The sequence below is a fragment of the Lytechinus pictus genome, chromosome 7 (genome assembly GCF_037042905.1).
Source record: "Lytechinus pictus isolate F3 Inbred chromosome 7, Lp3.0, whole genome shotgun sequence".
Taxonomy (NCBI): domain Eukaryota; kingdom Metazoa; phylum Echinodermata; class Echinoidea; order Temnopleuroida; family Toxopneustidae; genus Lytechinus; species Lytechinus pictus.
The window spans coordinates 42,400,944-42,428,905 of record NC_087251.1 but is presented as its reverse complement, the minus strand read 5'-3'; the positions used below and the strand labels follow the sequence as shown (position 1 = coordinate 42,428,905).

The 27,962-nt window shown below is 35.6% G+C and overlaps 4 protein-coding genes across 5 annotated transcripts in view; 2 read left to right on the top strand and 2 right to left on the bottom strand.

The window, feature by feature from the left end:
• Positions 1-2,137, top strand: part of LOC129264390 (splicing factor 3B subunit 2-like) — a 29,681-nt gene extending 27,544 nt beyond the window's left edge. The window contains exon 20 of the mRNA XM_054902262.2: positions 128-2,137. Within this exon, the coding sequence (XP_054758237.2) occupies positions 128-196 (69 nt within the window). The 3' untranslated portion in view covers positions 197-2,137. The remainder of the gene's footprint in view (positions 1-127) is intronic.
• LOC129265722 (centrosomal protein 15-like) lies at positions 1,829-6,926 on the bottom strand. Its single transcript, XM_064102735.1, has 4 exons — positions 6,770-6,926; positions 5,555-5,678; positions 4,954-5,028; positions 1,829-4,126 (listed from the first exon to the last, which is right to left on the bottom strand). The coding sequence occupies exons 1-4, from the start codon at positions 6,823-6,825 to the stop codon at positions 4,034-4,036; spliced, it is 348 nt and encodes a 115-aa protein (XP_063958805.1). The 5' UTR covers positions 6,826-6,926; the 3' UTR covers positions 1,829-4,033.
• On the top strand, positions 6,625-15,459 carry LOC129265721 (cyclin-dependent kinase inhibitor 3-like). 2 transcript variants are annotated; one of them, XR_010294230.1, is made up of 7 exons: positions 6,992-7,166; positions 8,528-8,628; positions 9,267-9,322; positions 10,000-10,044; positions 10,682-11,040; positions 12,136-13,324; positions 15,240-15,459. XR_010294230.1 is itself a non-coding variant. In XM_054903679.2 (6 exons), exons 1-6 carry the CDS (start codon positions 7,140-7,142, stop codon positions 12,217-12,219), a joined length of 672 nt encoding a protein of 223 aa, XP_054759654.1. In that variant the 5' UTR covers positions 6,625-7,139; the 3' UTR covers positions 12,220-13,504. The 2 variants fall into 2 exon arrangements, 1 of the variants encoding a protein (XP_054759654.1); XM_054903679.2 differs by lacking the exon at positions 15,240-15,459 and having other exon boundaries at positions 6,625-7,166; positions 12,136-13,504.
• A 2,489-nt stretch (positions 15,460-17,948) lies between these two features.
• Positions 17,949-27,628, bottom strand: LOC129264391 (uncharacterized). The gene is made up of 4 exons (XM_054902264.2): positions 27,197-27,628; positions 24,940-25,155; positions 24,006-24,212; positions 17,949-22,861 (listed from the first exon to the last, which is right to left on the bottom strand). Exons 1-4 carry the CDS (start codon positions 27,488-27,490, stop codon positions 22,676-22,678), a joined length of 903 nt encoding a protein of 300 aa, XP_054758239.2. The 5' UTR covers positions 27,491-27,628; the 3' UTR covers positions 17,949-22,675.
• Between the last annotated feature and the right edge of the window lie 334 nt (positions 27,629-27,962).

The window sequence follows — 27,962 nt, the reverse complement described above, 5'->3', positions numbered from 1 at the left end:
TTTAGTATACAGTTTGCCATAAAACCTAATGTTATCATTTGTAATATTGATGTCGCATTTCATAAATCCTTTCCTTCTTTGCTTTATTTATTTACCGTTCTCCAATCATTTTTGTTTCCTTTCCCAGAACAAGCGTAAGAAGCAGACTCAGGACAGTGGAAGGGCCCCCAAGAAATACAAGGAATTCAAATTCTGATTCATACACATTGAAATGTCTCGTATGTATATAAGGCTATCTGAAACATTTCTTTATTTTCAGTGAGTCATTTGTAAATATGGTACACAAATAACATCCGCTTGATTTTTTTTTTTTTAACAGGTTACATGTAAATGGCAGTACTTTAATTCAGTGAAATCAATTTAATAAATATGTAAGATACATGATGATAAATACAAAGAAAAGTGGTATCTTTCTCTTTGATTGAGATTTTTAAGAATTTTGCAAGAGATTATTGTCCAAAAATGACCCAAATTTTAATCATGTGTGGTATAAGACATCATGCTCTTTATATGCTAAAAATGGAATTTCACTCCGATGACAAATTGTTTTTAATAAGAAACAAAAAGTTGGAGAAAAATACCGGTGAAATTTTCATTAAGATCCATCAAAGAACAAGAGTTGTGAATCTTATATGGAAGAACTGCTCGTCTGTTATGTCACAAAATCAAAATTTGAAATTTCATAACTGCATACATGTATGTCATCAAAACTTCAATATTTGCTTGAAGTTTTCTTTTATTAAAACCAACTTGTTAGGGTGAACTTCCCCTTTACTGAGTGTTTATATATAAAAAGGGTGATATTAAGTTTGATGACCTTTTGGTGTTGGTATTAGGTATAAATTTTTATGTTGGCACAGCACCAAACTTCAAATGAAACTGGCCCTGTGACGAATCTCACTTTGAGCTATCAGTTATGTGATTTGGATCATAGATTTAGATCATATTTGTAAACTCAAATTGTTCTTCTATCCCCAATACCAGCACTTGCGCTGAAATTGAAATCCCCCAATATGTTTTGCCAAAGTCCTGTGACACATACTGTATGTGAAAAAATTTGGTTAATCACTTCGTATTGCCAATCGAATTGCTCATCTTAATTTGGGGATGTTTAGGAGGGAAAAGCCGAGTTGTGGAAAATTATGTGATCATGTTGTGAAAGCATATATGCATTTTCTGGCCAAATTCAACAAGTTGAGGAAGAATAATTTTGTTGCCTTTGGTCTGTCAAAGTTTTTGATAATTTAGAAGTTCTACTGTGATATGCTAGTACTTTTAACTTGAAATAAAGCCATTGTTAAAAAAAAAAAAGGGTCGATTTCACTTGTTGATTAAACTCAACTTCTTCATGAAGACAAACTTTTACTCACACCTGGCCAATTCACATCAATTTAACAAAAGCTCACGAAACCCATTTCTTTATCTCTGAAAATACTTGATAATATGGTATAACAAATAAAAAGGTTATGGTGCCCTCATTAACTGATGTGCAACGAAAGGACAAAGTGCGAAGAGGGATTTTTATTGATAGATCAGTTCCTGATATTTGGTTGAATTCAATCAACCAAAATCTGCATATTTGTCCTGTGCCTACAGAGATAACTGTAAACCATTATTAATCATTAGATTTTGTTGCCCATTTCTACTCAGCTGAAATGATTTTGAAAGTTCCCCGTATACCCCAACCTTTTGTCAGTGTAATTTGTGGATGACTATGGCACACAATGTATGTAAGAATATTTGAAAGTATTCATTTCTTTTAATAAAGATTGCCATTTCATCAACATGTATCAATGCGAGTTGGTTTGTTTTGTTGATTTTTTTTGTGGTTAAAAACTGCAATTTAAGTTTGTGATTCACTGTATGGAGGGGAACCTTGCATGCGACGTAAATTTTTGCCAAACCTCAATCATGTTTGTTTTCTTTTATTGAAACCAACTTAACATCACCCCAATTTTTATCCATGTAATTTGTGAATGACTATGACCCTCAATGGTAGTAAGAATATTTGAATGTATTCTAAAAATAAAGATTGTCATTTCATCACAATTTATATCTGTGAGTCTATTTGATTTAAGTTTAGTGCACCTGCTCCCAACACGTTTCTAATAAAAGCGAAATAAAAGATCCAAACCAATTAGTTGTGATTTTGAAATGTTTTATATTTTCGTAACATCAGTTTTATATATTTTACTACAATTGTACTGTATAAATATCATGTCCATTTTTTTCCTGTAAAGTGTAAATAATTTTACTTTTAACATGAAATTTGGTTTCAAATTTCACGCGAAACATGTGACTCCACTGAGAACATTCCTATCGCAACAAGACCACTTTACATGAAGTGGTTCTGAAAACCAGTTCAGGAGATGGTGATGAGAATGCTCATGAAGCAGTCTTCTAAACTGATACCCTAAACTGGTTTATGGGGGAAACAAGTTCAAGAAAGTAAATGAGAACTGGGTCACAGTGCTTCTATGAAAAAAATAAAACAAATAATGAATTCATCATGAAGACATGATCCATAGAAAAAATGCAATTTATTTCATATTAAGGCACACTGCATATGAAGCATGCGACACCGCATAATCAAACTGTGAAAAGAGTAAAGTTTTTGCCGATCCTTCAATTATTCTGATTCCTTTAAAACCAACTTAATATAAAGATAGACTAACCCTTTACCAATGATCAATTATCTGGTAACCTACATTTCTTATTTCAAGTCTAGTACACTTAACTTTGCGCATTGGACTCTTGCACATTCAAACCTTGCCAAAGTGAAAGATATTCACCAGACAATGAAATGTTAAGTGAGCTGTTTCATTCTTAGCACATTAACAGGGCAACTTATTTGAGTTTGCTGTTTATTGGTGGCCACTTGTGAAAGAACTTGCTTTTACATTAACATTCATGGATCATAAGACAATGACTATACTTCATAATTATATATATGTACCGGAAGAAGTATCCAAGCGCTCTACAATAAATGCCACATAATGAGCTTGAGAGTCCCTGTTAGGTGCTCTACATTTCAAGGAATACATTCCTACCAGGTCCTCATATACCTCATACTGGGGTGTATAGTGTTCAGACATGACAAGAAAATCATCCCCGTACACATGCTTTATACATCTCAACTTCGGTTTTCCCGGATGTTCTTTGGAATCTTAAGTTGTCAACTGGCATCATACCTATCGTCATAACGAATGAGGTCAATGCTGAAATTCAAGATGACTGAACAATATGAGCATAGCCATAACCTCCAAATATATGTACATGCATATTAACACCATATTCAGTCTTAATGATCCTGACTATCAAAAGAAGTACTGTGTGTATATGCATCTTGTTTCTATTGTATTTCTTAACAAAAAAGGTATACAATTCTTAGACAAATTCAATATTTCAATTATTAATTCATTTCAACAATTAACAATCTGTCTACCAAATACATATTTCCATCACATTAATATGACAAAAGAAGATATGATTTTGTTACACCCAAATAATGCTATCCTAACTTTCATGTGCACAAAACAAACATACACTGCTAAAAATCTATCCACATTTTTTTTTCATTTAATGTACAAAAAAGGCCTAACAAAAATTTGATTTCAGACACTCTAACATAAAATCATTATTTTATGATTGCATATTTGTAGGCCTACACGGTTTGGAGTAGATTTTCTCATAACAGTAGGGGTTGCAACAGCAAATAGATTTTCGTTTTGTAATACTTTGGGCGATTGATTTAATTGTGGGTTTTTTCACAGGGCTAACTGTACAAACAAAATGGTTATGGCACACTGATGGCACACTATAATGAGAATAAGAGTGTTCTTTATCAATATCAATCATTCATATCAGATAATTTCAAGGTGAATATGATATATATGACAAAGACTAATTCCGAGCAGGCATACACATAGTTACATAATAAAGCCTGAATTCTCGTAATATAGAATTATCTGATGGATGGATTCAATGTATTGGCTATTGCACAAACTCCCCAAGGAAAGATAAGAATATTTAATCATCTAGCACTGGATGGATTACTCTTTCTCGCCGATTTCACATCTGACTTCCACGCGGGTAATTCCTCTTCAATCATGGCCCAGTATTTCTCCTGATAAGCCAAAAAAAAATGAAACATATGGTCAACATTAATCATAATGATCTGTCACTATGTACTGCTTCATACAAAGGAAATTCTCGAGGTCTTAAATTTGAATATTTTAAGGACAAGCCCACTTTCCACAGGGAACCTTCTTTGACGTGGTTTGGCCGGCACAATAAAATAAGGGTTCAAAAAAATCTTGATCTTGAAGGCCAATATGCGAGGGGCATTGTGGTCAAACTATAGGACACAAAGGCAATGTCTTTGGTAGCCTCCTTTCCCACTGGCAGACGACCACTAAACATATTCATAGCAGATACAGTGGACAAGCCAAATTTCGGGGTGGCTCCATCCGTTTTCATCCGCTCTAGACAATGGGCAAAATGGGCGAACAATGAAATCACAGTGGACGGATGCTCAATGGATATAGAGCGTATGAAACACGTATGCAAAGAGTACACGACGGATACACGTTTTCCAACGGATGGCAAGATTCTTTTACGTTTTACATCCTCTCTCAGTAAGTGCAGTGGGACCAAGCCTTTGATGAGAGACTGATTTCTTGTCACAAACCAAAACAATGGAAAACCAGAAATGCCCTTCATTACATATCTTTCGAATCCATAGATATGATTCCCAATGTTCTTTATATCTCAAATATTCTGTATTCTGTGATGGATGAGGTCTTAATTTTTACAAGGCATGATACCCAAATGATGTACTACAATGATTAAAATAAATCATACTACAATTGTTCATGGATACTATAAGTATTCAATCATTTGTTGAGTCTTAAATTTAGTTTACAATACCATACTAGTAACATGAAGATATACCTTTAAAGTAACAAGCTCAGTAGGTTGTGGCTTCCCCAAGCTTTTCTTGATGCTTTCTTTACATTTGTCTATATCCTTGGAAAAATAAATAAGGACAGGAAAACATAAAGTGGCAAACAAGTATTTATGAACAGTATATGATTTAAATCACAGGCACTTTAGCAGCAACTTCTATATTCTAAACAAATGTTTTGTTTTATTTCATTGTCAATTCTAGGACACTCCTCCTCCATCTCCTCTCTTCCTGCTTCTCCTTCTGTTTTAATCTTGTCAGCTCACCATATTGTTAATAATACATAGTACATCGGAACAGAGTGTAAGACCTTAGTAGGCCTATATGATTCCCTGTCTTACAGCTTTCTGCAACATCTGCAATTCAAAAAGTTAAAGAATAATAGAACTATATCATAATTCATAATCACAATTCATTTGTAAAGATGGTGGATAATCTATCACTTCCTTGCTCAGCTGGGTCGATGTTTATTTTCTCAGCTTTAATTGCTTCAGAAAGACCTAGCTTGCCTTAAAAGTGATAGTTTTGTATTGCCCGTCATCTTCACCAACTGTGATATTTGCTAACTTAAATGTAAATGTGTTATACCTGAAGTAGTTTTTTATTTCTCTTGGTCGCTCTGCTCCTATAACTTGCAGCAGAAGACTGGAATACTTCTTGATTGTTGAGATTCTCTGTTGACTTTTGTAAAAGAAACTCTCTTCTGGATACTCTGGTATGAGAATCAAAATAGAAAGAAATTCTATTTTTTAAACAAAACTGTTATAAAAGTAATTTAAATATGAACAAACATGAAGTATAGATCCAATGTCAGTGCATATATATGTCACCAAACAATGTGAATGGGCCAGGTGCGAGAAATAAACATTCTTCTTTGTTTCTTCCTGTTGAATAACCGTAATCAACTAGCTTATTTAACCATGTCACGTCTGTAACTATTTATTAGCAAAGTTATGTCTGCTATCAGGTGTATTCACCAACCCACTGGGGTACAGATGGGGGGGGGGGGCTGGGGGCTCTTCCCCCCCCCCCCCCAATTTTTTTCATGACCAAGAAAAAAAAGAGAAAAGGAAAGAGATAAGGGTAAGGGTGAAATATGAATTTTGGAATATTAATTATGCCAAAATCTATCACAAATTTGGATTTTGCAATAAAAATATCAAAGTTTTGCTCGCTCGTTCACAACTTTTGATAAATTTCATGCCATACGCCATATCTAGCCCCCTCAACATTTTTGGCTCATACTCATTGCTCATAGTCATACCACTGCACGGTGACTGCACCTATACCTATACCCTCTCTAGATCTATATTGATCTCTAACATTAGATCTATCTCTCAACATTCAACAAACCTAAAACAATTAACATCTGTCATTAGATTTAGATAAACTAAGTAGAGTCCCTATGTCTATGACCCTATGTAAAAAAACAAAACTAATAGGCCTACTAATACTATAGATAAACAAGAACTCGAACGTGTAGATTTAGATTAAAAAATTGTTGTACAAGTTGGGGTGGTGGAGTACTACAAAAAAATTTAATCACATATCTATGCCCCAACTCCCTGATCCCTTGACCCTCCCCCTCGAACGACCATCCAATGGCAATGGATTTCCTGGCCCCATGGCTCTATAGCCTGCTCTACTCAGCTCCGTACGGGTCGCGACGGCACTGGCTTTGCTTGTGGACCGATCATCATGACGCCACGGGCGTCCGAGCTGTGCCGCGCCGCAGCCAACGTTAAAGCGTGCCGAGGTTAAGGTTATTTTAGGTTTTACATCAGACATTCAAATCCTACTTACATATCTTCGTGTTTCATGTTCAATTCGATCTCCTTTTCTAGCCATTGTACTTCCATCCTTCAGTTTCAACGCGTATGAAATAGATCACAAAAAGTCTAAAACGGTCAGTAGCGGTGCAGAGTAAACCTTGTTTACAATTTTATCTCATAATGGGCGTGGCAAGGGAGACATGAAGGTCCAATCACGGAATCCGGAGCAAGCCGCACCAAACTTCAAATTAGTAAACAATGCTTTGCTAGCGTGTGTACGTGTACATGCTGCTGCGACTTGTGGTCAAATCTCCTCGACGAATGCAGTCTTGCAGATTATTCAGGCCCAACTATCTTGATTAAGACGATCACTGTAGAATATAAACTCTATTTCATCAACTATGGGAGTTCCTACCGATACTTTACGAGTAAGTGTTAATAAACAATTAGAATAAATCATAAATGATGATGATATGTTGGAACTTGGAGGCCGGGGTTGGAGGGCGTCCCGTGCGTTGCGGTAAGGAGCTCCATTGGCATTGCCATGCCCCGGCCCCCGGGGCTGCCATGATCATTGGGCTGATGATGTCATATCCCCACTTGTTCTTTTGTATTTTATTATAGGAAATTAGGTTTATTCAAAAAATGTTCTACCAAGAACTAAAACAATAGGATTGACAACTGATTAAGTGCATTAGTTAATCATTGCCGCAACTTATTTCATCATAATCAGAATTCAGATAATGGAGACACATCATTTTAGTATTTACAGATAATTACACAAAAAATGAAATATTTATGATTTCATGTAATAAGAACAAGGAAAGTGGGGATGTGACATCATCAGCCCACCTAATGAATATTCATTACGATGTGCATATAACTGTTTTCACAAAATATTGATAAACTTTAAAATTCAATCACTTCGTTATTTATTGTCCGATTTTGATGAAATTTTCAGCATTTTGCTCTGTGAATTTTACTCTATTTAATTATATATAAGTATTTTCAGCCTGGACCATCCCTTCAAGTTCTGAATGTCTATGGCATTTTCCTCTGGATTTTTTTTTCTAATTGAATTCATTAAGTGGAAATGGGGAATTTGTAATTATCAATAATTTATATGGGTGTATCCTCTAGATGAAATCACAGCCCTGCTGACATCATTATGACTACACATATACCCAGTTGTTGTGTGTCCGGACGATCAATTTTAGAAAGTCATTTGGAAAAATTTACAAGCGAAGTTTCATCAATTTTTAGTATTAGGAAATATTATAGAGAACAAAATAGAAGATGATTACTTCCATTGAATTCATATTTTTAGTGTAATCCTAAGACAAAAAAGAAGGCTTCAAAAATATAAAGTGTCCGGACACCCGACCCCCCATCCTACACGTAATTCAAGTACCGGTACAATGAAGCCTAGCTGTGTTCAAACCATCTGCCAATTTGAGTTTTTCCTTTAAAAGCAAAATAACTGGCTGGCAATGTATACGCATCGAAACTTACATTGTGCTTTGTAAAATTTGCCAATGTTATTTTAAGCTCTGGTTTGAGACTTTAAATAGGCGTACTCAAAATTTAGAAAAGCTCTGTTAACAAAGATTGTCAGGAATTTTCGCACATACATGTAGCTTGTAGGGATGTGTCAAGTATTCTATAATTTGTGGAAATTCTTTTGTTTACAGAATTCTAAAAAATTGTTTTTTTTTTCTTTAAGTCCAAGCATACATGTGTAACAATGATAATTTACACCAAGTTATATGTTCTTGTACCTTGTTTAAAGGGTAGAAGCGATGACAAATCAGTGAGAGCTTGTAGCAGTGGATTTGATTCTTCAGATGATGATGAAGAAGCTGTTGATAAATCACCATTTCAGATTGATTGGTAAGAGACTAGTAATACTGGGCTTAAAGCCCTGAATTTCCACAGGGGTACATTATTACTTGAGTAATATTAATAATAATAGGCATTCATATAGCGCCATCTATCTAGAAATATTCTATTCCGAGGCGCGTTGTTATTATCATTATTACCCTGGCCTTAGCTCGAGCTGCCTTTCAGCGCTCATGCATTCAAGGAATTAATCCCCTGATATTTTCATAAACATTATTTTCAGGGTGCACTGATCAACAGCAACAAGTAGAGTACATGTATTTCAAAATTTACTAGCCCTCATTGCAAAGATAACAAGGGGGAAATAGAAAGAAAAAAAATATTGCTCATTTATATAAACTATTGTGGTAGACCTGGGCAGTGAACATTTCTTTCTTATACAAATTTGATAGCGTGTCTGTTACTAATATACTTTTTACAATGATATAAACATTACTAAACTTTTCTTGCTCATATTAGTGGGCCTCTGATAATCATGAAGTTTAGATGTCAGAACAAATTAAGGGAAAGTGGATTTGAAAGTGATGTACTTTCGATGTACTTTCAAAAATTTTACTAAATAAAAAATGAAATAGAAATTGGTTCTTCTTCCTGTAATTTCTGTGTGGTCTCTTTCTCTCTCTCTACAGGTTAGATTTATCTGAGTATGGAATATCGGAAAAGCTTGGCATTAGTGGTCTTCCAGGTATGTGTGTTTTTATTGTTTACAAAAATTACAAACAAGAGTATTAACGCAGTTGAGCATACTATTGGTCTCATAGCAGAACCTGATTTCTTCTGTATTTTGATTTTTGTCTTGTTCCTCTCTCATTATTTCAATGCTTATACAACACAAAACTGTTATTACTTGGAATCAAAATTACTAAATTTTCAAAGCTCACGTAGGAAGTCCTTTGTCTATGAAATGCTAGGGATTTTGTGAGTAATCAACCTTGATGATTGGTTGCTGAGCTGTTACCATGGTAATTACCATGGGTTTTTTACACCTAGTATATCTTTCAGCTTGGATCTGTTTTTGCTTTAAGTCTACATGTAATATGGTAGGATTAAAGGAGTAGGCCTATTGTTAAAACCATGCTCAGAGAGACATTTTCTGGAGCCCATTTCATAAAGAGTTACAACTCTGGAGACTTTGCCATTATTGCAACTACCATGGCAACAGGACTCAGCAGCCAATCACAACCAAGGATTCCATGGTAGTTACAATAATGGCAAAGTTACTATCGTAAGTTTTATGAAACAGGGCCCCTGGTAGATTTCACCTTGCATGTGAGATTGACATTCAAATTTGATGTTAGACCTTTAAATTCAGTGATGCATCTATATCTGCAGTACCATTTTACTATTTTTTTTTAATTTCAGGCTGTAGATTTGATGATATTTGGAGGAGCTTGGAGAGTGATATCAGTAAGTGACTCTTCAAATTTTATGCCATAAAACAAACTGTTATGATGTGGATGATATGAAATAAAAACTTGTTTTAGTGAATGTATTTGGAGATTTTTGAAAATTTATGTTTAGAATACTGAGCAAAATGAAAATAACTACCTTTATGTGTGTGTGGAGGGGGGGGGTTAAATCACTTCTTTATTTAAACAATGAATGAACTTATCAGGATATAATCTTTAATGTTAGCTTTCTGATAGGGATATGCAAATGCTGAATTCAAAGATAAGAATTCAAAAGACCTTGTATGCTTTCAAAGATGTCATCACATAAAAACCAGAAATAACTGTTTTTAATTTCAATATATTTATCTTACAATAGGTTTGATAGGATATACTTGTTGGATTTAACAAGTGAGACCTGTTAAAAGTCTAGAACATAGGATTGTTGAGAACCTTTTAGGTTCAGTCACATTCATGCTTTCCTTTTCTTATCACATTCGTCCGACGGTCTCACATGGCAGACAGATTATTATTTGTAAGTAAATAAGCCTTTATCGAATTGCATACGATTCAATTTCCCCATGGATCTGGACTTGCATCCCCTTTTAATGACACTGATCTGTGATACTTGATTATGATGCTTTCTTTCATAACAGATGGTCTGATTTCACAAGGTGTAGAGGACGTCTTTGTGCTGTGTACGAGAGGAGAACTCAACAAGTACCGGGTGCGTAGTCTGATGCAGGAATACACTACAGCAGGATTGAATGTCCACCATTATCCCTTCCCGTCCGGTCTCGTCCCGTCTCCAGCAAACTGCATGAAGATGCTCGAGGAGATAAGGATCAACCTCAATGCTGGAACAGGCACGCTGGTGCATTGCTTTGGTGGGATCGGCCGGTCTTCTCTCATCGCTGCCTGCCTGCTGCTGAGGGTCGATGACTACATGGAGTGGAAAGATGCAATCACCAGGATTCGCCAGATCAAAGGTTCACGGGCTATTCAGACAGTCAAGGTATTGGATGTTGTTCTATATTCACTAGGTCTGAAACAAGCCGTTGGTCTACTACTTAGATAATCTACTACCGCTTGAGTTAAAACCTTTTGCTCTTATACTCACTTGGCGTAATTCTCATTTGGTCTAATGGTCAGTTGCTCAAATTACCACTCTGTCTAATGTTAAACCAAGTGGATTTATAGGTATAGCGGGTAATAGTCCAATTGTTACAAGACGAACTGGTTGGAGACAAAATAGGATTAAACCATATGGGATGAGACTGAACAGTAAGCAGATGAAGCGAATGCGCACCAATCACGGCCCCGTCTTACAAAGAGTTACGAATGATCCGATCAACCTCAAGTACATGGAAATCCATCAATGTCACAATTTTTTCTTTCGGAAATTTGACAATGTCCTTTGAAACCAAAGAAAAGCACACTGAATTGTCAAGAAATCAATGAATGGATGATATCTCGACAATATTTTGAACATAACAATTAACATGTATTTTAGATGTTGATGTCGTTGGCTTTCCATAGTTGTGGTTGATTGGATCAATCGTATCTCGTTGTGAGACGGGGGCCCAGCAGTTTAGCTTGCATGTTGGTGGAACAGAGTTGAAAACAATAAACGGGACTGATTAAAGTCCTCTTTCCGTGAAAGCAACAAGATGGAATACATTTTCAAAATAAAACCTTAACACAGCTGTTATGAACTTAAAATGAAATGAATATTTTTGTTTTATATTCCTGCAATGCTTGCCAATGGAAGCTCGAAGAAACGATCTACATGTACTTTGATTGATTGCATTCCTGAAAATATGGGCTAACAAATATGTTGCAGAGTAATATCAATAGTATATGAATTATGTATGTACTTTTAAAATTGTTTATGCTTTGCTTCGGGCATTATAATACTTTCATTACAAAGAAATGAAATACCCAGGTATATGAAATATAAATGAATATTTTCTTTCATTAAAAGATTCTGGTACTGCTGTGCGAGCAACTAAATGCCCGTTTTAGAATTATGAGAATGATTCTATTCCAGTCCCCCCACATCGTAATTACATTCTTCACATATTTTTTCTTTATATTATTTGACTTACAGCAATACAACTTTGTGAGTGACTTCCGAAAGATGAGGGAAGAATATGAAGCTACAAGATCAAATAGGCGGTCAGTATCTCGCTAAATACCTTCTTCTTAAAGCTGATTAATCTGAAGCCAACTGGAGGGATTGGTGCAATCTTTTCCTTTATACCAGGTATTTCTTTGTCACTTTTTAGCAGCAAACCAGACCTGGGGTCCTTAGACTAGGCCCCAAGTCTATTATGACATGTATGTCAGAAACCGAACGACTAGTAGAAAAGAGACTAATCACTCAGACCTGGATGGACAAACCAGCCACAAAGCCTTTAGGTACCAAGACATGGATATCCAAGTTGTCTACTGTTCCCATCTTGAATCTGCTACCCAAGAGAGTTAGAAACCAATCAGCGAGCATACCGTTCGCATCAATGAACCCTTTAAAGCGAACGTGTGCCGGTCCCATATCATCATCCGCATTGACATTGCCAATTGGCGTATCGGCATGCCTCGGAATCGTGTATGCTTTATGTCTCTGCAAGAATCCAAAAGGCCTCGTGATTGAAGTCACTTAAATGTGCATTCACCGTGTCTCACCAACTCTCTTCGACAACTATTCTTGTTTCAGCCACTACGTGACAAAGAATATCACACAAAGTCACAAGGCCTTTTCAATGGGCTTGTGCTGATGGGGAAAAACTAAAATAATGAGGCATTTTCACATTATTATTTTTTTCCAAAACTAAAGAGGAGAGTCATATATCATAAATTTATCCAGGAAATATCTAGTTTTCACCATGGAATATCTTAAAATCATGTGTTTTAATTGAAATAATTATGATGGAAAAAATCTTGTCCTATTCTTTGAAAAATGCATGTATAGTCTCCAGGTTATAAGCAATTTCTTTTACAACTTAAACATGTAAATAAACTCCAAGCTAATAAATGAAATAACTTCTAAAGCTCTCCATGGCATAACATGATTACTCATATAGGCTTTGCGGTAAAGTATTGCCTTTAAAAGTTCTTGAAAACGCTTGAGTTTGTGAAGAACTCGGACCTTTTATTTTGCATAAAAGCCTCTATGACAAATTTATATTTTATTCATTGTATATATTTTTTACAGGAAAATTCAATAAGAAATCAAATATGCGTAAAGTGTACAGACAAATTATATTCAGTGTGTAATATATATATGAATACATTATTAGGTCTGATTTTTAAGACGGGATTGGTAATACAGTCAGAATATATGATAAGTATCACAGGTATTTCACGGTTGCTTAAAAAAGGGTGTACACTACATAATCTAAATTATTTTCTATTCATAATCTAAACTATTTTCACCTCGTTATAAATCTAAAAAATTATGATGGGGAGAAATCACAGCATCTTAATTTCACCCTTTTATTACAACTCACAAGCACAATAAAAACAAAATTAAAAAGGGTAACTGTGTACATTCCTTTGTGAGGTCTTAATCAAAACTAAGCTTCAATAGTATTGTTAGACCCCTGTTACATCTGAAAGTTTCCTACCCGAGACCCGACCGAGTCCAATTGCAACCTTGACTGGATTATTGGTGGATTAGCTTCGCGAACGGACCGAGTCCGAAATGTGGTCTGTTTACATCACAGCGTTCATTCCCTCCCAATCGGTACGGTTTCGAGCGGTATCAGATTGCCGACACCAAAGGGCGCTCTCGATCTAGGCTCTGAATAATTTGCGCGCGCTAATTGAAATTGTCTAGATTTCGTTACACTCGTCGGCTGCTAACTCGCCATTTGGTTACGATCGGATAGCGTACGTTAGTTTTTATTTCTAGATATTCAAAACCCCGAAAAGTACAGACCCTCGAATACATTATGAAGAATATTAATGTGTATTCCCTGATTCGGGAAAGTCGTAAGCAATTTCTTCAGGAAAGAATACGTTTAAAATGCTTCCTTCTTTCCACTCAAATCAAAGACTTTATCAATCACAATTCACATGTCGCATGCCGCAAAACATTCGAAGAACGACGGGGCTGGGGAGGGGATAGCGCACGCTATGACGTAATTTGACAGCTGGCGAACGGACCGAGATAGGTTCGAAAGCTTGTGTGCGTTTACATCTACGAATAGGTGGACCGGGGCCGGGCCGATACCTACCCGAGACTACCTCTGAATGTGGTCTCGGGTAGGTTCGCTAAAAGGTGGCCCGAGGTAGGTTTGGGATGTTTACATCTGATTTCTTTCCGACCCGAGGTAGGCCCCGGGCCGGCCCAAGGTAGGGAATCTCTCAGATGTAACAGGGGTCTTATTCTTCTAATACGGCAATGTATCATTTCGACCTAGATGTTCATTCTTATGATTCCTCTATTTTGATACTAAATTATATTAACAATCTTCATGCAATTCAATGCGTGCAAATTAATTAACTTGTTCTTGTAATTTATGATGTACTATATTTTCACATTATTATATTTTCTCCAAAATTAAAGAGGAGAGACATATATCATAAATTTATCCAGGAAATATCTAGTTTTCACCATGGAATATCTTAAAATCATGTATTTTAATTGTAATAATTATATTGGAAAAAAATCTTGTCCTATTCGTTGAAAAATGCATGTATAGTCTCCAGGTTATAAGCAAGTTCTATTACAACTTAAACATGTAAATAAACTCCAAGCTAATAAATGAAATAACTTCTAAAGCTCTCCATGGCATAAAATGATTACTCAGTCATACAGCAGGCCTGCATATAGGCTTTGCGGTAAAGTGATGCCTTTAAAAGTTCTTGAAAACGCTTGAGTTTGTGAAGAACCTGGACCTTCTATTTTGCATAAAGCCTCTATGACAAATTGATTGATATTTTATTCATTGTATATATTTTTTTACAGGAAAATTCAATAAGAAATCGAATATGTATAAAGTGTACAAACAAATTATATTCAGTGTGTAATATATATATATATATATATATATATATAATTTAAAAAAATAAAAACTCCGTAATGAAAAGTATTTCATGAATTTTCGCCCATAGGGCTTTGTCAAGTGATTTATTGATTAAGAATAATGTATTCATATATATATATATATATATATATATATATATATATATATATGAATACATTATTAGATAGATCTGATTTTTAGGATGGGATGGGCAAATCAGACAGGATATATGATAAGTATCGCAGATATTTCACGGTTGCTTAAAAAAGGGTGTACACTACATAAACTAAATTATTTTCTATTCATAATCTAAACTACTTTCACCTCGTTATAAATCTCATAAATTATGATGGGGAGAAATCACAGCATCTTAATTTCACCCTTTTCTTACAACTCGCAAGCACAATAAAAACAAAATTAAAAAGGGTAACTGTGTACATTCCTTTGTGAGGTCTTAATCAAAACTAAGCTTCAATAGTATTGTTAGTCTTCAAATATGATACGGTATCATTTCGACCTATGTTCATTCGTATGATGCCTCTATTTTGATATTTAATTATATTAACATCATGTAATTCAATGCGTGCAAATTAATTAATTTGTTCTTGTGTAATGATGTACTAATATTTTTTTATTTTTTGTTGTTGGTCTGGTAGAGATGTATACCTGGAATACCATGTAAATAATGGGAAGAGAAGTGCATGTACAATACTATATCATAAATATGATATTGCTAATCTGATTGAATTTCCACTGTATTTGTATTTGTGTGTGTGTTTGTCTTTGTTGCTAATTTCTGGAGTCCAAACTTGCACATCTTAACAACTCATGAATGTACTGAATAAGTGAAGAAATTAATGGTAATATCGACTACTTAAAAAACAGATCGGTTTATATGCAACTATTCTCAATGATGATGTCGTTGTGAGTAGTTTTTTTTTTTTCCAATGTCGAAAAGCGAAATTCATGAGGTACGGTAGATTTTTAAAAAAAGAAATCTGTTATCTCAAGTCCTTTCTCAATGCATTGGCTTTGGAGTCATTGTGTAATAAGATCTATTGAATAGCTGCAAAATGAACACAAATTGTTATGAAGCAGCAACAAATTCTATGTGGTGACAATTATGGAGATACATTAGGTTGAGCCATGGTTTGAAATGATTGTTAAGTGTTTGCCTGTGCTGGGTCCCGTAACACAAAGGTTATCAATTAATTGTACGCTTGATTTTCCAATCAATTGTACATAGTAGTCAATGAAATCAATCATTAAAAAAATTCTACGATCATTGCTAACCTTTGTGTTAACATGCCCAGATGTTCATTTAACCCAGGTTAATGTTGAAATTAGAATGCATGAAACAAAATATACCCTAATTGTCTGTCAACAGTAAACATCTTTTAGTTGGTATATTTTCAATGTGAGCAGTACTTTGCCATGGACATTTTCTCTTTGATATTCTTCCTAAATACCACAAAACTAATTTCAGAGCTCACAAGTATTATTATGTCCATCTTTAAATGGCCAAAATTTGGAAAAGGAGTGTGCAAAGCTTTGAAAAAGCAAGGCATTTGTTATGGCGCAGTCACACCTCCCCTACGGCGACCATACGGCGAGTCGAAAACAGGGGTGGTATTCTGAGATCCATTTTATCTCAGATAAAATAAAATATTTTATCTCTGTTAAAATCAGTGAGATAAAATACCCTTAAAATCTCTCCGAATTGGTATTGAGCACAATTTTATCTTCATTTTATCTCTGTAAGACACACCTATTTTGTAATTAATATCCAATTAGAAACGCGCTTTTATAGCTCTCTCTTATCATTTAACCAATGGAAATCCATTCCGCTAGGAGGTGTGGCGAAGGAGTGAGATTGCGTCAATTTATTGACTTAAAATACGCTTGCACGTCTTTCAGAGATTTCTTTCTAACAAAACTGACAATACTCTCATCTTTTTTTCGAAGTCTATTTCGCATCTTTTCAAGCATCATTTCAAAGACAATATTAGTCAAGAAAAGTCTTATGAAATACTTCCCGATTGTACAGGAATAACTTTAAGGTGTTGTTCTCAATGTATATATCATTTTTCTTAATTTTCATGCCAACATTTGGAGTTAATTCACCTAAAAATATTGGCGAAATCAACGTCGCGGAGATAAAATAGCCCCTACCCTCTTTTAAATTTATCTTATTTTTTTTTTCAAAGTAACTTGGGCGCAAGCACATCACCCGCGTTTCAATGGCCAGATACGCGATGGGTATGTCTACGCAGTCACTGCTCTGTTGCGTATCATCATAGATACGCAAGATAAAATTTATACGCAAGATAAATTTGTAAATTTTATCTGAGAGATAAAATGTCATCTCAGAATACCAATTTCATCTTAAGAGATAAAATAAAATATTTTAAAGATAAAATGACCTCAGAATACAGCCCCAGGTTTTTAACATTTTTTGTATCAGCTACATATCTGTGGTTTGGATAAAAATGAATAAAACGGCCGTTTTCGTTGCCGTAGGAAATATGACTGCAGTAACTGCACCATAATATTCATCCGATGGGTGTACATGAAGTCTGTGAAAAGCACTGATGAAACTTTACATGAGGGGCTCTCCAGACGCATCAATATTTGACCATAAAGAAATACCATCTTTAACCTTAGGTACCAATTAACACCCACCAAAAAAAGTTTAAACTTTAAATCCCCACACTGAACATTACTGCTGAATGAGCTCATTTGCATTTACTTTCATGTGCTTTAACTAAACTAAGATGGGCTCTAACAAATTTGTTAAAGAACTTTTTTTGCACTAAAAACTTCAGGCCTCACTAGAATTTTTTTTCTAACTACATTAACATGTACATGATCAGCACCAAATGCACAATGAATGTTTTCATTATATCTATATATATTTATTGCTCGTATTACAGTTTCCATCATACATATAGTTGAATACCTGCTTTCCTGAAGGGGTATACTCTTCCCTGAAAGTAAAATGTATGAGAAAATGGTCCAATAAAAATGCAAAACAGGAAATTTCACTGAAATCAGATGCAAAGTAATGAAGTTAAAGAATTTCAAGTTTTACATCATTTTTGTGAGTAATATCGTCATGAATATACAATGATAAAGATGATGATGATACAGTTACCACCATACTTTTTATTCTGTAACTTACCGGTATCAAATTTTAATTGTTCATTTAGCAAAATAATAATCATACACAAAACAAAAACCCTATTTTAAATTTCATTAATAAAGTGGGGATATTACATTATTACAAATATCTGAAAATTCTAAAATGCCATAATTCCTTCTTTTTCATACAAATTTCAATAAAATTGTGTTTTGCTTGTTTATACTACGGTACTCCATTTACTCAATCCAAATAAATTTCAGGCTAGAGTACCCCTTTAACACCGATTCAGAGTCATTACTAAGAACATAGGCATAAATACATTGTGCAATGCAAAACAGAATACTGATTAAAAAAACAACTTGATGAGTTGATTCTATCCAATTGTTATACATGTAAGGGTGCACATCATTCCAAGTTAGATTGTTTGATTACCACTAGCTTTAACTCGGGTAAACACAAACACACATTGGTGCTGTAACATACAAATAAAGCTAAGTGATTGATTATAACAATGAATCAACACAATCAATTGTAGAAATCGGCTCAAAGATCAATCCCTAAACCTTACAAGGCCTAGGGCCCTGTTGCATGAAACCTTTTACATGAGAAATACAGGTAAATTTTTACCATCTTTTTCCATCTATTGAAAGTCAATGGCAGAAGCGTGAGCACTATTTAACCAAGTTTTTAATCCTTACCACACTTTTTTTTTTTATGGTAATAAGTTTTACGCAACAGGAAGCCAGGTGCATTCTTTCATGATTCATTAGTTTGCAAAAGTCTCCCATCACTTCAAACATATTTCCTTTTAAAAAATCCTTTGTGCTACAATCACACCAACGAAACCGACTCCTAACAAAGAGTTATGATTGATCCGATCAATTTAAGCCTGAGTCATATCGATTATTTTGAAAACCGGTGTTCGACAGCTTTAATTCGATCGAACATCGATGAATCGAATTTTGAAGGCGCGGCGGGGAAAATCGAGTCAATATTTTTTTTGCTCCGGCCGTCGCGTCGTCGATGCACTATGCACGCATTGCATGCACTGACGGTATGCGCTGGCTGGGTGAGCGTTGCACAAGCAGATGACAGAGCAAAGTTCGTTTGTATTTTCCATGATCACAAAACACAAAAAAGCCGGGACCAATGCAGAATTCTTCCCAAAATATCATCAACAATGATATTTGCAGATGACAATATATAAGTTTAAAATGAAACAATATCAAAGACATGAATCACGCAGAGTCGATCCGAACGATTCTCGGTCAACTAGCATTCGCGGTCCAGACTCGCACACACCACCCCCGCCCGCAGCCCCGGCCATCGCCAGCAAAAAAGTGCAACCAGCGGGAGCACTGTAACTTGCCTGAGATTGTGTAGTTAGATCCAAAATGAGCTCCAAATTGACGGGAATAAATACGTAATTTTCTCTGGATGGTCATTTGAATTGGTATTCAATGCTGATATAACGATTGTGAGGAAAGATTGTGGAATATGAGTAATGACGATGTTCGAGAATTAATCCTGATATGATAATCCATATTTTTTTAATTTTAGACACGTCAAGACAAGAGCATGCAATCGAAATAAATATGTCTCGGATCGAGCACTAAATTCATATGAATTATTATTGGATGTTAAGTAATTACGATTTAATAAGATTTTATGGCCATATTAAAGATAATGACAATGTCAGCAAAGCATTTCATGTTCATATGGAAGTATTTATAGTATTTAATATACTGGCATTATTTTTTATTTTAATTCCATCTCTGGCCTGGACGTCTCCGGAGCTAGCTAGCTAGCTCCGAGAAAAAGAAGCACAATGCGCATGCGCGTTCGTTGACGTAGGACATATTTTCCATTAATGAAAATCAGAGCTCGAAGTTGGGCACAAATTAGCTTCAAATTGATGGAAAAAAAATATCACGCAATTTACTCTGTTTTGTCATGTTACATGATGTAAAATGTTATTATATGGAGATATTACGATCTTGAAAAAGTTTCTGCATGTTGACAATTATGTTCGAGAATCAATCCTGACGTGATAATTTTTTTTTTTTGACAAGTGTTCTCGCTCAAGTCGATCGTCATGTGATGTCCGTCATTGAAAATTGAAACGAAATACAAACGTTTCACATCAAGCTCTAAATTCATATTAATGATTATCATATGCAAATTATTGTCAAATATTACGATTAAATAATGTTCTATGGTCATGATATTAATATTGTTCATGATAGCAAGGTTTATTTTACGTTGATTGCGTCAATTTTCCGGCCATTTTCTGTTTTGATTAAAGCACAGTACAGCGCATGCGCTGCACAATCGATGATTTCCATTCATGAATTCATCGTGCATAAATTATCTCGGCACGAGCAGACGAGTAAGACTCGAACTATGATCGAAATAAACTTCAAATTAATGGTGAATAGGCATCATAATTACACAATCGGTTTCATTTTGGGGGGAATACAAATCAAGTAAGTAGTACTAGTAGTCAAGTTGGACATTTCTGTTTATTTTGATGATTGATTGTGTGAATCAAACAAATCTGCCGGCCGATGTATTTTTTTTCTTTTTTTTTTCGATGCACCGATTTTGCAAAATCTGCACCGGCGCTCGATGACATCGATCGAACACCGATTTTAAAATCGATTCGACTCAGGCTTAATCTCAAGTATATGGAAATCCATCAATGTCATAATTTTTTTCTTTAGGAAATCTGTTCAATGTCCTTTGAAAACAATGAGAAGCATACTGAATTGCCAAGAAAACAGTGAATGTATGAATATACATCATATCAAGAAAATATTTTGAACAAACATGTAGTTTTAGATGTGGGCGTTGCTGGCTTTCCATAGTTGAGGTTGATCAGATCAATCGTATCTCTTTGTAAGACAGGGCTCATTGCAGAAAGAGTTGCGATCAGATCAATCGTATCTCTTTGTAAGACAGGGCTCATTGCAGAAAGAGTTGCGATCTAACGCAACTCAAAAAATCTTGCGCAGCTTGATTTTCAGCCAATGATGCACCCGTACCGATATTCGGAACTTTCTCTTGATATTTTTACTTTCGTTAAACGCGACTCTTTCTGCAACAGGGCCCAGATCAAGCAAAGCAATTACATTATTTTGAATTGCGTATCATTGGTCGGTTTGAAACTTTGAAGTCAGTTTCAGTGTGACTATACTTTCACTATAGCAATAGATTTATTCAACAATGCTTGTGAGTGATGGTTCCAACTTACGTGGTACCAATCCAGCCACAAGGTGCTTCTTACCAATGTTGCCAATTTGAAAAGGATATATGATCTACTGATCATTACTTCATTACTAAATTCTGAATAAATCATGATTCTCAGCAATATGAAATACAGTCACACTTGTAAAATAAATAGTCCCACTGCTAAAATTTGATGACAGGTACTAAATTCAGCTCAATCAATTTCCATCCACACTTCAGACCAAACCATTACCAAGTATAGGAAATGCCTTAAGTGTTTAATTTTGGTCTCCAATTAATAAAGTAAATGAAAACTAACAATTTAACTCACACACTGTAATGTCACTTGCATAATATTCTTAATTCATCATTTAAGAAAACAAAAGACTATCAACATACAAGTCAATTAATCTTTAATTAAAGTAATTACTGTAGATCACATTATAATATGGATGGACACTTCTCTAAATGAACATGAATTTTTAAGTTCTTCGTACATTTATCTATCGTGTACAGAAAAAATATAAATAATACATTGAAAATCTAGTTCAATAATTTACTCCTGGAGAAAGTTAAAAACTCTATTATAGACATTTTCCTAAACATAGACTTAGAGTCTCAAACCACAAAAATAGACTATTACCACCACATGTTACACTGCAGGGTGAGAGATGAAGAGTTAATAATTTGATTTTTTTTAACTACAAACATTGAAACCTATGTTTACGACTGTATTGACTGGATGCTATTCTCAGTTTATACACAGCAGCACCCCCCCCCCCTCCCTCTTCCTCGTGATCTTACCCATCAACCATGCAATCATGTGAATTGGAAGTGGTGGTTACACACTGTTAACTTGTATCAATACCAATAAAAATGTTTCAGAGAGAACAGGACAGCCAAAGAAGAAAAGTTAGGGAGTTGGTTTTAAGATGGAGGACGCACTGAATCTTGCAAGGTAGAGGAAGGGGGTGAGGGTGATTACTACATGTGTAAGGTGAATCCAGCCACTCCCATTCAACAGGGACAAACCAGATTTAAAACTTTTGACTCCTAACTAACTGAAATGAAGCTGTTTAATCAGAGAATTGAGCAAAGTCAAATCAGATGCAGAAAGAAACTTGACTTTCTATATGAAGCTCTCAGATGGAAAGGAAAGGAGAACGGATGCGATGGGACTTGATACTAGGAAAGGTATATTCCTTGATACACGCCAAAAATCAGAACATCATCGGGAAGGATCGTAGACATCATTTCCGTCTCCAGACGCTAAGTTGCGGCACTGTCCATTGGTTTTTCCTCGCGGTTTCCCGGATGAACATGGGTAGACCTCTGTCATCCATCAGAGTGAAATCGGGCCCTAGAATCCTTTTTAACGAGTCCAAAGTGGTAACAGGTTTGCCATCTTTGTCCCTGTAGCCTCCAAGCCACTTGGCCTGTTCAGAGTTCAAAGTACGATCATAATTCAGTCTAGAATAAAACAATGTTTTTGAATATTTTTGTGTTATAAATACTTTTCTATATACACTAAAAACATAGTTAAAACGGGTATCATCTCAAGTTGAGGTCTGTGCAAATTGCTATTCATACATATCTAACCAGCATGCATTTTAGCACGCTCGCAAAGGGAAAATCACAATTTCAGACTGAAACTTTTTCAGGGGCAGGTTTCATAAAACGTATTCTAATATAACAAATTTGTAGTAACAGTTTAAAGCTACTAAAATTATTTGATATTAATGGCTGATAGTAAATTTGATATAGAATTTTTTGCATTTGTTGTTATTTAACAAGTCCTTATGAAAGAGAACCCAGTTCATTTAAGTTATACTTCACATTGAACTGAATATTCTTCATTTTCTTAATAATTTCCAACTAAATCAAAACAATTCCAAGGAAATTTGGCAAACAGATGACCATTCATGGATTTACAGATGCAAAATATGAAATTTTAGCAACTTTTGGTGAAGGTTTTTTTTTCTTTTCCTTAAACGCCCATTTAGATCTACTAGTATAGTATTTTTTTTCTTCAAAATACACGTAATGACTCAGGCCTACTTTGCTGAAAATAAACTTATAAATGTGTGTTCTTTACTGTACATGATTTTCAATTGTTTTTATTTTATATGACCTTCAAAAATAATAGTAGTCATAAAAAAATAATGAAAGAAAATAATAAAACAAATTGGGCAAGCAGTTTTTTCTATCGGGCAAGCAAATATTTTCATCACTTGCCCTTTCGGGCAAATGATGAAAAAAAAATTTGTAGAGGCCTGTAGGGAGCATTAGAAAGGGAAACAATTTTGAATTATGAGGTATTGCAAAAAGCTCAAGAAAATCAGAATGGATTTACATTGACTTATCTCCAGATCTCAAACTCAAACTGCTCAGAGTTTTAATAATGTAAAATAATAGTGATTTTATGCATTTGTATTATCTTTTCAGTGCACAGAGAGAGAAGAAAAAGAATATGTAGTCCTTACTTAATATATGGAATGTCGTATGCTTTGTAGAAGAGTAAGGTTTTCAGGGAAGATAATGATGGAAAAAAAGATACGAGGACTAGCTGAAATCCTATACCTTTGGTGTAAATTCAGTGTCCCAGGAAGCTGGTGTCGTGAGTACTAGTAAACCTCCGGAAGCAACAAGACCGGGAACCCTGTTCAGAAAGTCCATCGGATCTGGTAATCTACATATAAGGTTAGCCGCCACCACACAACCAAACAAGCCCAAATCTAGGGGAAGGTTGCAAGCATCGCCTTGCTGAAAGTGACATCTTTTTCGATCCTAGATTGAATATGAGAAAAATAATGTAAATTCTGAAGGTTTCCACGGCGAAGAAGAATAGTGCAGTAGGTTTCACGGTACACCATGTATCTTTCTTGGGCGCAAGTGTTGGTCCTGAAAAGGACCACCCAATTTGGACGTTTCGATAAGTGTGTTCTTGTCGTCTGCAGGAGAATGAGCAAAGTTTGTAAAAGCAGGCGTTACATACTCTGTCAAAGTGCAGTATGGAAAAATATTCTTAGTACATGATTATCTGACAACTGATTGGGGGGGGGGCTCAAATGTATTCAGAAATACTTAGAGGATTACAGAACACAATATTCAAAATGTATACAAATATAATACCAGTAATAAGTTGGTCTACTCTCCAGTCGAATGGTCTTCAATGCAGTGCTCACTCGAAAAAGGGAATGTTGGGAAAGAAAAGGGGAATATTGGTTTTGCAGTCCTCAGACTCTGGAATAGCCTACCAGTATAGGTCAGGAATTTTGCAGAGAGAAATATTTAGATTTATGTGAACCAGCTCTTAGCCATATTTTACTGATTTCTTTGTTCGCCTCTCATGCGGGTATTGCTGCTATGTTAGACAAAACAATCGGAAATTCTGAAATTCAGGTACACAGATTGTATTGTTGCATTCCGTTTCTTCATATCTTTGAGTTGTTTTGGTTTCCCATACGGTCCTCGAATGAACTTTCCCAAATCAAATAAAGGGTGGACTACTTACTATTGTTGAATCTACGACAGCAGTCAGGTTCGTGCATAGGTCTCCCTCATCCGTGACAGAGTACTGCAAAGAACCATGATCCTTGAGAAGATTACATGTTTCTATGAAGGCATGACTGAAATCAATACCAACAACTTGCTCAAATTCTCTCGCCAGCTCAAAAGAGGTCCTTCCAACAGCACAGCCGATGTCAAGAGCTCTGTTTGGGATTGTGCTCTGCAATCAAAATGAAATAGATATTTCAATGTGCATTGTTAATTTGATTCCTGGGTCCCGTTTCATAAAGCCCTGTTTGAAAAACAAATAACAAGTTTACCATGCCATTAGCCAATATAATCAATTGATTACTTACTGATAATTATAATGCAGTTTGAAAAAGTTCATAAAACAGGCACCTGCTGTCAAAAGATTGTCCAAACCACAATTCAATAAATTCATTCCTTTTTACTATTATTTTATTACAGACATGCAGTATATTATGATGGTGGGCCCCAAGTCTGCGCACCTAACAATTTGAGTTAAGATTTAACATGAATTTCTTCTTATTTCACAAAATCTTTTGGTTAATAGTGTTCCTTATATTATTAAGAATAAGTGTACCTAATTTCTCATTAAAAAATCAAAGAAAATATAAGATTTTCTTGAAAAAACCTTTGGGCAGTCATTTTCAGATTGAAAAAAAAATGGTACCCCATGTCTGCGCACTCATTCACTTTGCACACGATTCGGGGATTTTGATGACAAAGGCTGCATTTTGAGGTCGTCACATGAAATGCCCTGAATTCATTATTTTTCCACCATTTTGAGTTGGATTTTTTTATGAATACCTGTCTATGTATTGCATGTGTAAAGTTCATGCTCGTTGCGTATCTTCTTTTACTAGAATCGCGCAGATACGCGGGTGCGCAGACTTGGGAGACCGCGCAGACATGGGGGAACTGACCATACAAAGGTTTAATAAGTCAACTTTCTTTGTGACTAAGCTGAGTGAAGTTAATTTAACCCTTTGCACAAAAATTTATTACAATTAGATCTATTCTAATTTCAACTGGAATAATTTATTTTTCCTTCATCTTTATACCTTCAAAACTTTGTGCTCGCAATAATTCTTCAGAAAAATCTGCAAGATCTAATTCTAGACTATCATACAGTCTATGGTTTCATAAAAAATTATTAAAAATAGGGAGCAATGATTTAAGAAGTCCAACTCCGAGTCCAAGTGCAAGAGTCCATCGGGATGGTGAACCAGTTCGGATATACCGAGTGACAAAGGTGGGATCAAATGGTGGTTTATTGTAAAAATTATAGAAAAAAATATAACGAGAAAGAAAAATAGCTTTATTTCTTACTCTTCACCCTTATTTCACTCCGTGTCCATCCTCCGGTTATCCTCAAAATTGGTGATTTTAGGCGAGTATCTAATTCCTCACATGTAATTTTTCACGGCCGATTTCAAAAATCAAAACATCGCATGCCAGGGTCGCTGGTCAAACAGCATGATTATATTGGATGGCTCAGAAAATTACCAGAAATATTCCAAGAGATTGGGGAAATATTCCACTGATTCGTAGAATTTCATAGAATTTGATCCCACCTTTATCACTCGGTATATATCCAAACTGGTTCACCGTCCCGATGTTCGGGCAGGTGGAGCGTAGTGTAGCGGTAGAGAAGTGGAGTGGAGCCTGCACGAACATCGCTCGAGGTAAGTTTTGTTCAACTGCACCAAATGTCATATGTTTTTGTGATTGCGGCCTCAGCCAAGTACGACTATACGGTACTCTGTAAAGAGGACTGTACTCAACGGAAGAAGAAGGATATTCAACTTCATACACTGAGAACTTAGCCAAAATCTCACGCGAGAACGATCCGAGAGCTTTGCTTGAGCACAGATTAGACTTGCCCTCGAGCCGTTTGGCGGAGCAATGCCAATCATGCCAATGGTGTAATTTGTAAATAAAAAATATGCGGCCCGACCAGGGGGGCGTTTCATGAAAGGACTTGTCGGACGTTTTATCCGACAAGTCCCATTTTATCCGACAGTTACCATAGTAACAGTACCTCTCAGCCAATCAACATTAGAGAAAGATGTCAGATCTGACAACTTGTCGGATGAAAATGTTGATGAAACACCCCCCCCCTGGACCAGGTATTCATTCAAAATTTAATTCAGCACTGAAAAAATTATACTATTTTAGGTCGAATATTGTGAACAATATGGCACCTTTTCATGATTTGTTATAAGATTTTTATTTACCTTGTCTGTTGTGAGAAGGCCGTGCAGGGCTTCGTCCGCAACTCTGCGAGGGAAGTCCAGGGCATCCCTGGGGCCGACACTGTAGCGAAGCAACTCATCGGGAGCCCCGTAATGAAATACTAAATATTCGTTGACAAGTTTTTCAGTTTCATACTTATTTTCTACTTCTAAACGACTGTCATCATGACTCAAGAGTTTGTAGGTTGAATAAGCAGCAATGCTCGACGTTGCTAATAATGCAGCTCCCACAAAATAGTGGCGGTTACTGGTAAAAGTGTTGAGAAATTGAGCCATTTTTCAGTCTCGGAAACCGCTATTCACCACTCGTACCGGTACTGTCGCGTAAACTGCACTGTAGCAGATTTAATACCGCGCACCGGTATTCCCACGTGTTATATGAATCAGCACCAAAGACGATCAGCACCATGTGTCACGCACGTCCGTCGCGTCGGGTACCGGGCCGTGTCGGTCAAGGGAAATAAGGGGGTTACCCTGAAATCAGCTTTCTTTCGTGGAGTCCCTTTACCCCCCCCCCCCCCCCTTGGGACTTTCTCGTATATTAAATCAAAAGAAGAAAATGTAAACTATTTCTCGTATAAAAGATAATGAATATGCACTTGACTCATTTATAACTTAGGCACATCAAGAATTCCCAACAATATATAATCTTCCTTTTTTTTTTTTATAAAAGTTCATCACGAATAAAACTCAACTACACACGGGACTACACACACTTATTTTTTTTTGGAAAGGTAGATGGGCACAT

Bases quoted from the DNA above. Each gene is read 5' to 3' on its own strand.
- LOC129265722 (XM_064102735.1), bottom strand. From the start codon at position 6,825: ATGGAAGTACAATGGCTAGAAAAGGAGATCGAATTGAACATGAAACAC. The intron at 5,679-6,769 runs GTAAGTAGGATT...TTCTCATACCAG, and splicing joins AACATGAAACACGAAGATAT to AGTATCCAGAAGAGAGTTTC. The intron at 5,029-5,554 runs GTATAACACATT...TATTTTTCCAAG, and splicing joins GAAATAAAAAACTACTTCAG to GATATAGACAAATGTAAAGA.
- LOC129264391 (XM_054902264.2), bottom strand. From the start codon at position 27,490: ATGGCTCAATTTCTCAACACTTTTACCAGTAACCGCCACTATTTTGTG. The intron at 25,156-27,196 runs GTAAATAAAAAT...TTTTGATTGCAG, and splicing joins GCCTTCTCACAACAGACAAG to AGCACAATCCCAAACAGAGC. The intron at 24,213-24,939 runs GTAAGTAGTCCA...TATTCAATCTAG, and splicing joins CTGTCGTAGATTCAACAATA to GATCGAAAAAGATGTCACTT.
- LOC129265721 (XM_054903679.2), top strand. From the start codon at position 7,140: ATGGGAGTTCCTACCGATACTTTACGA. The intron at 8,629-9,266 runs GTAAGAGACTAG...CTCTCTCTACAG, and splicing joins TCACCATTTCAGATTGATTG to GTTAGATTTATCTGAGTATG. The intron at 11,041-12,135 runs GTATTGGATGTT...TTTGACTTACAG, and splicing joins GGGCTATTCAGACAGTCAAG to CAATACAACTTTGTGAGTGA.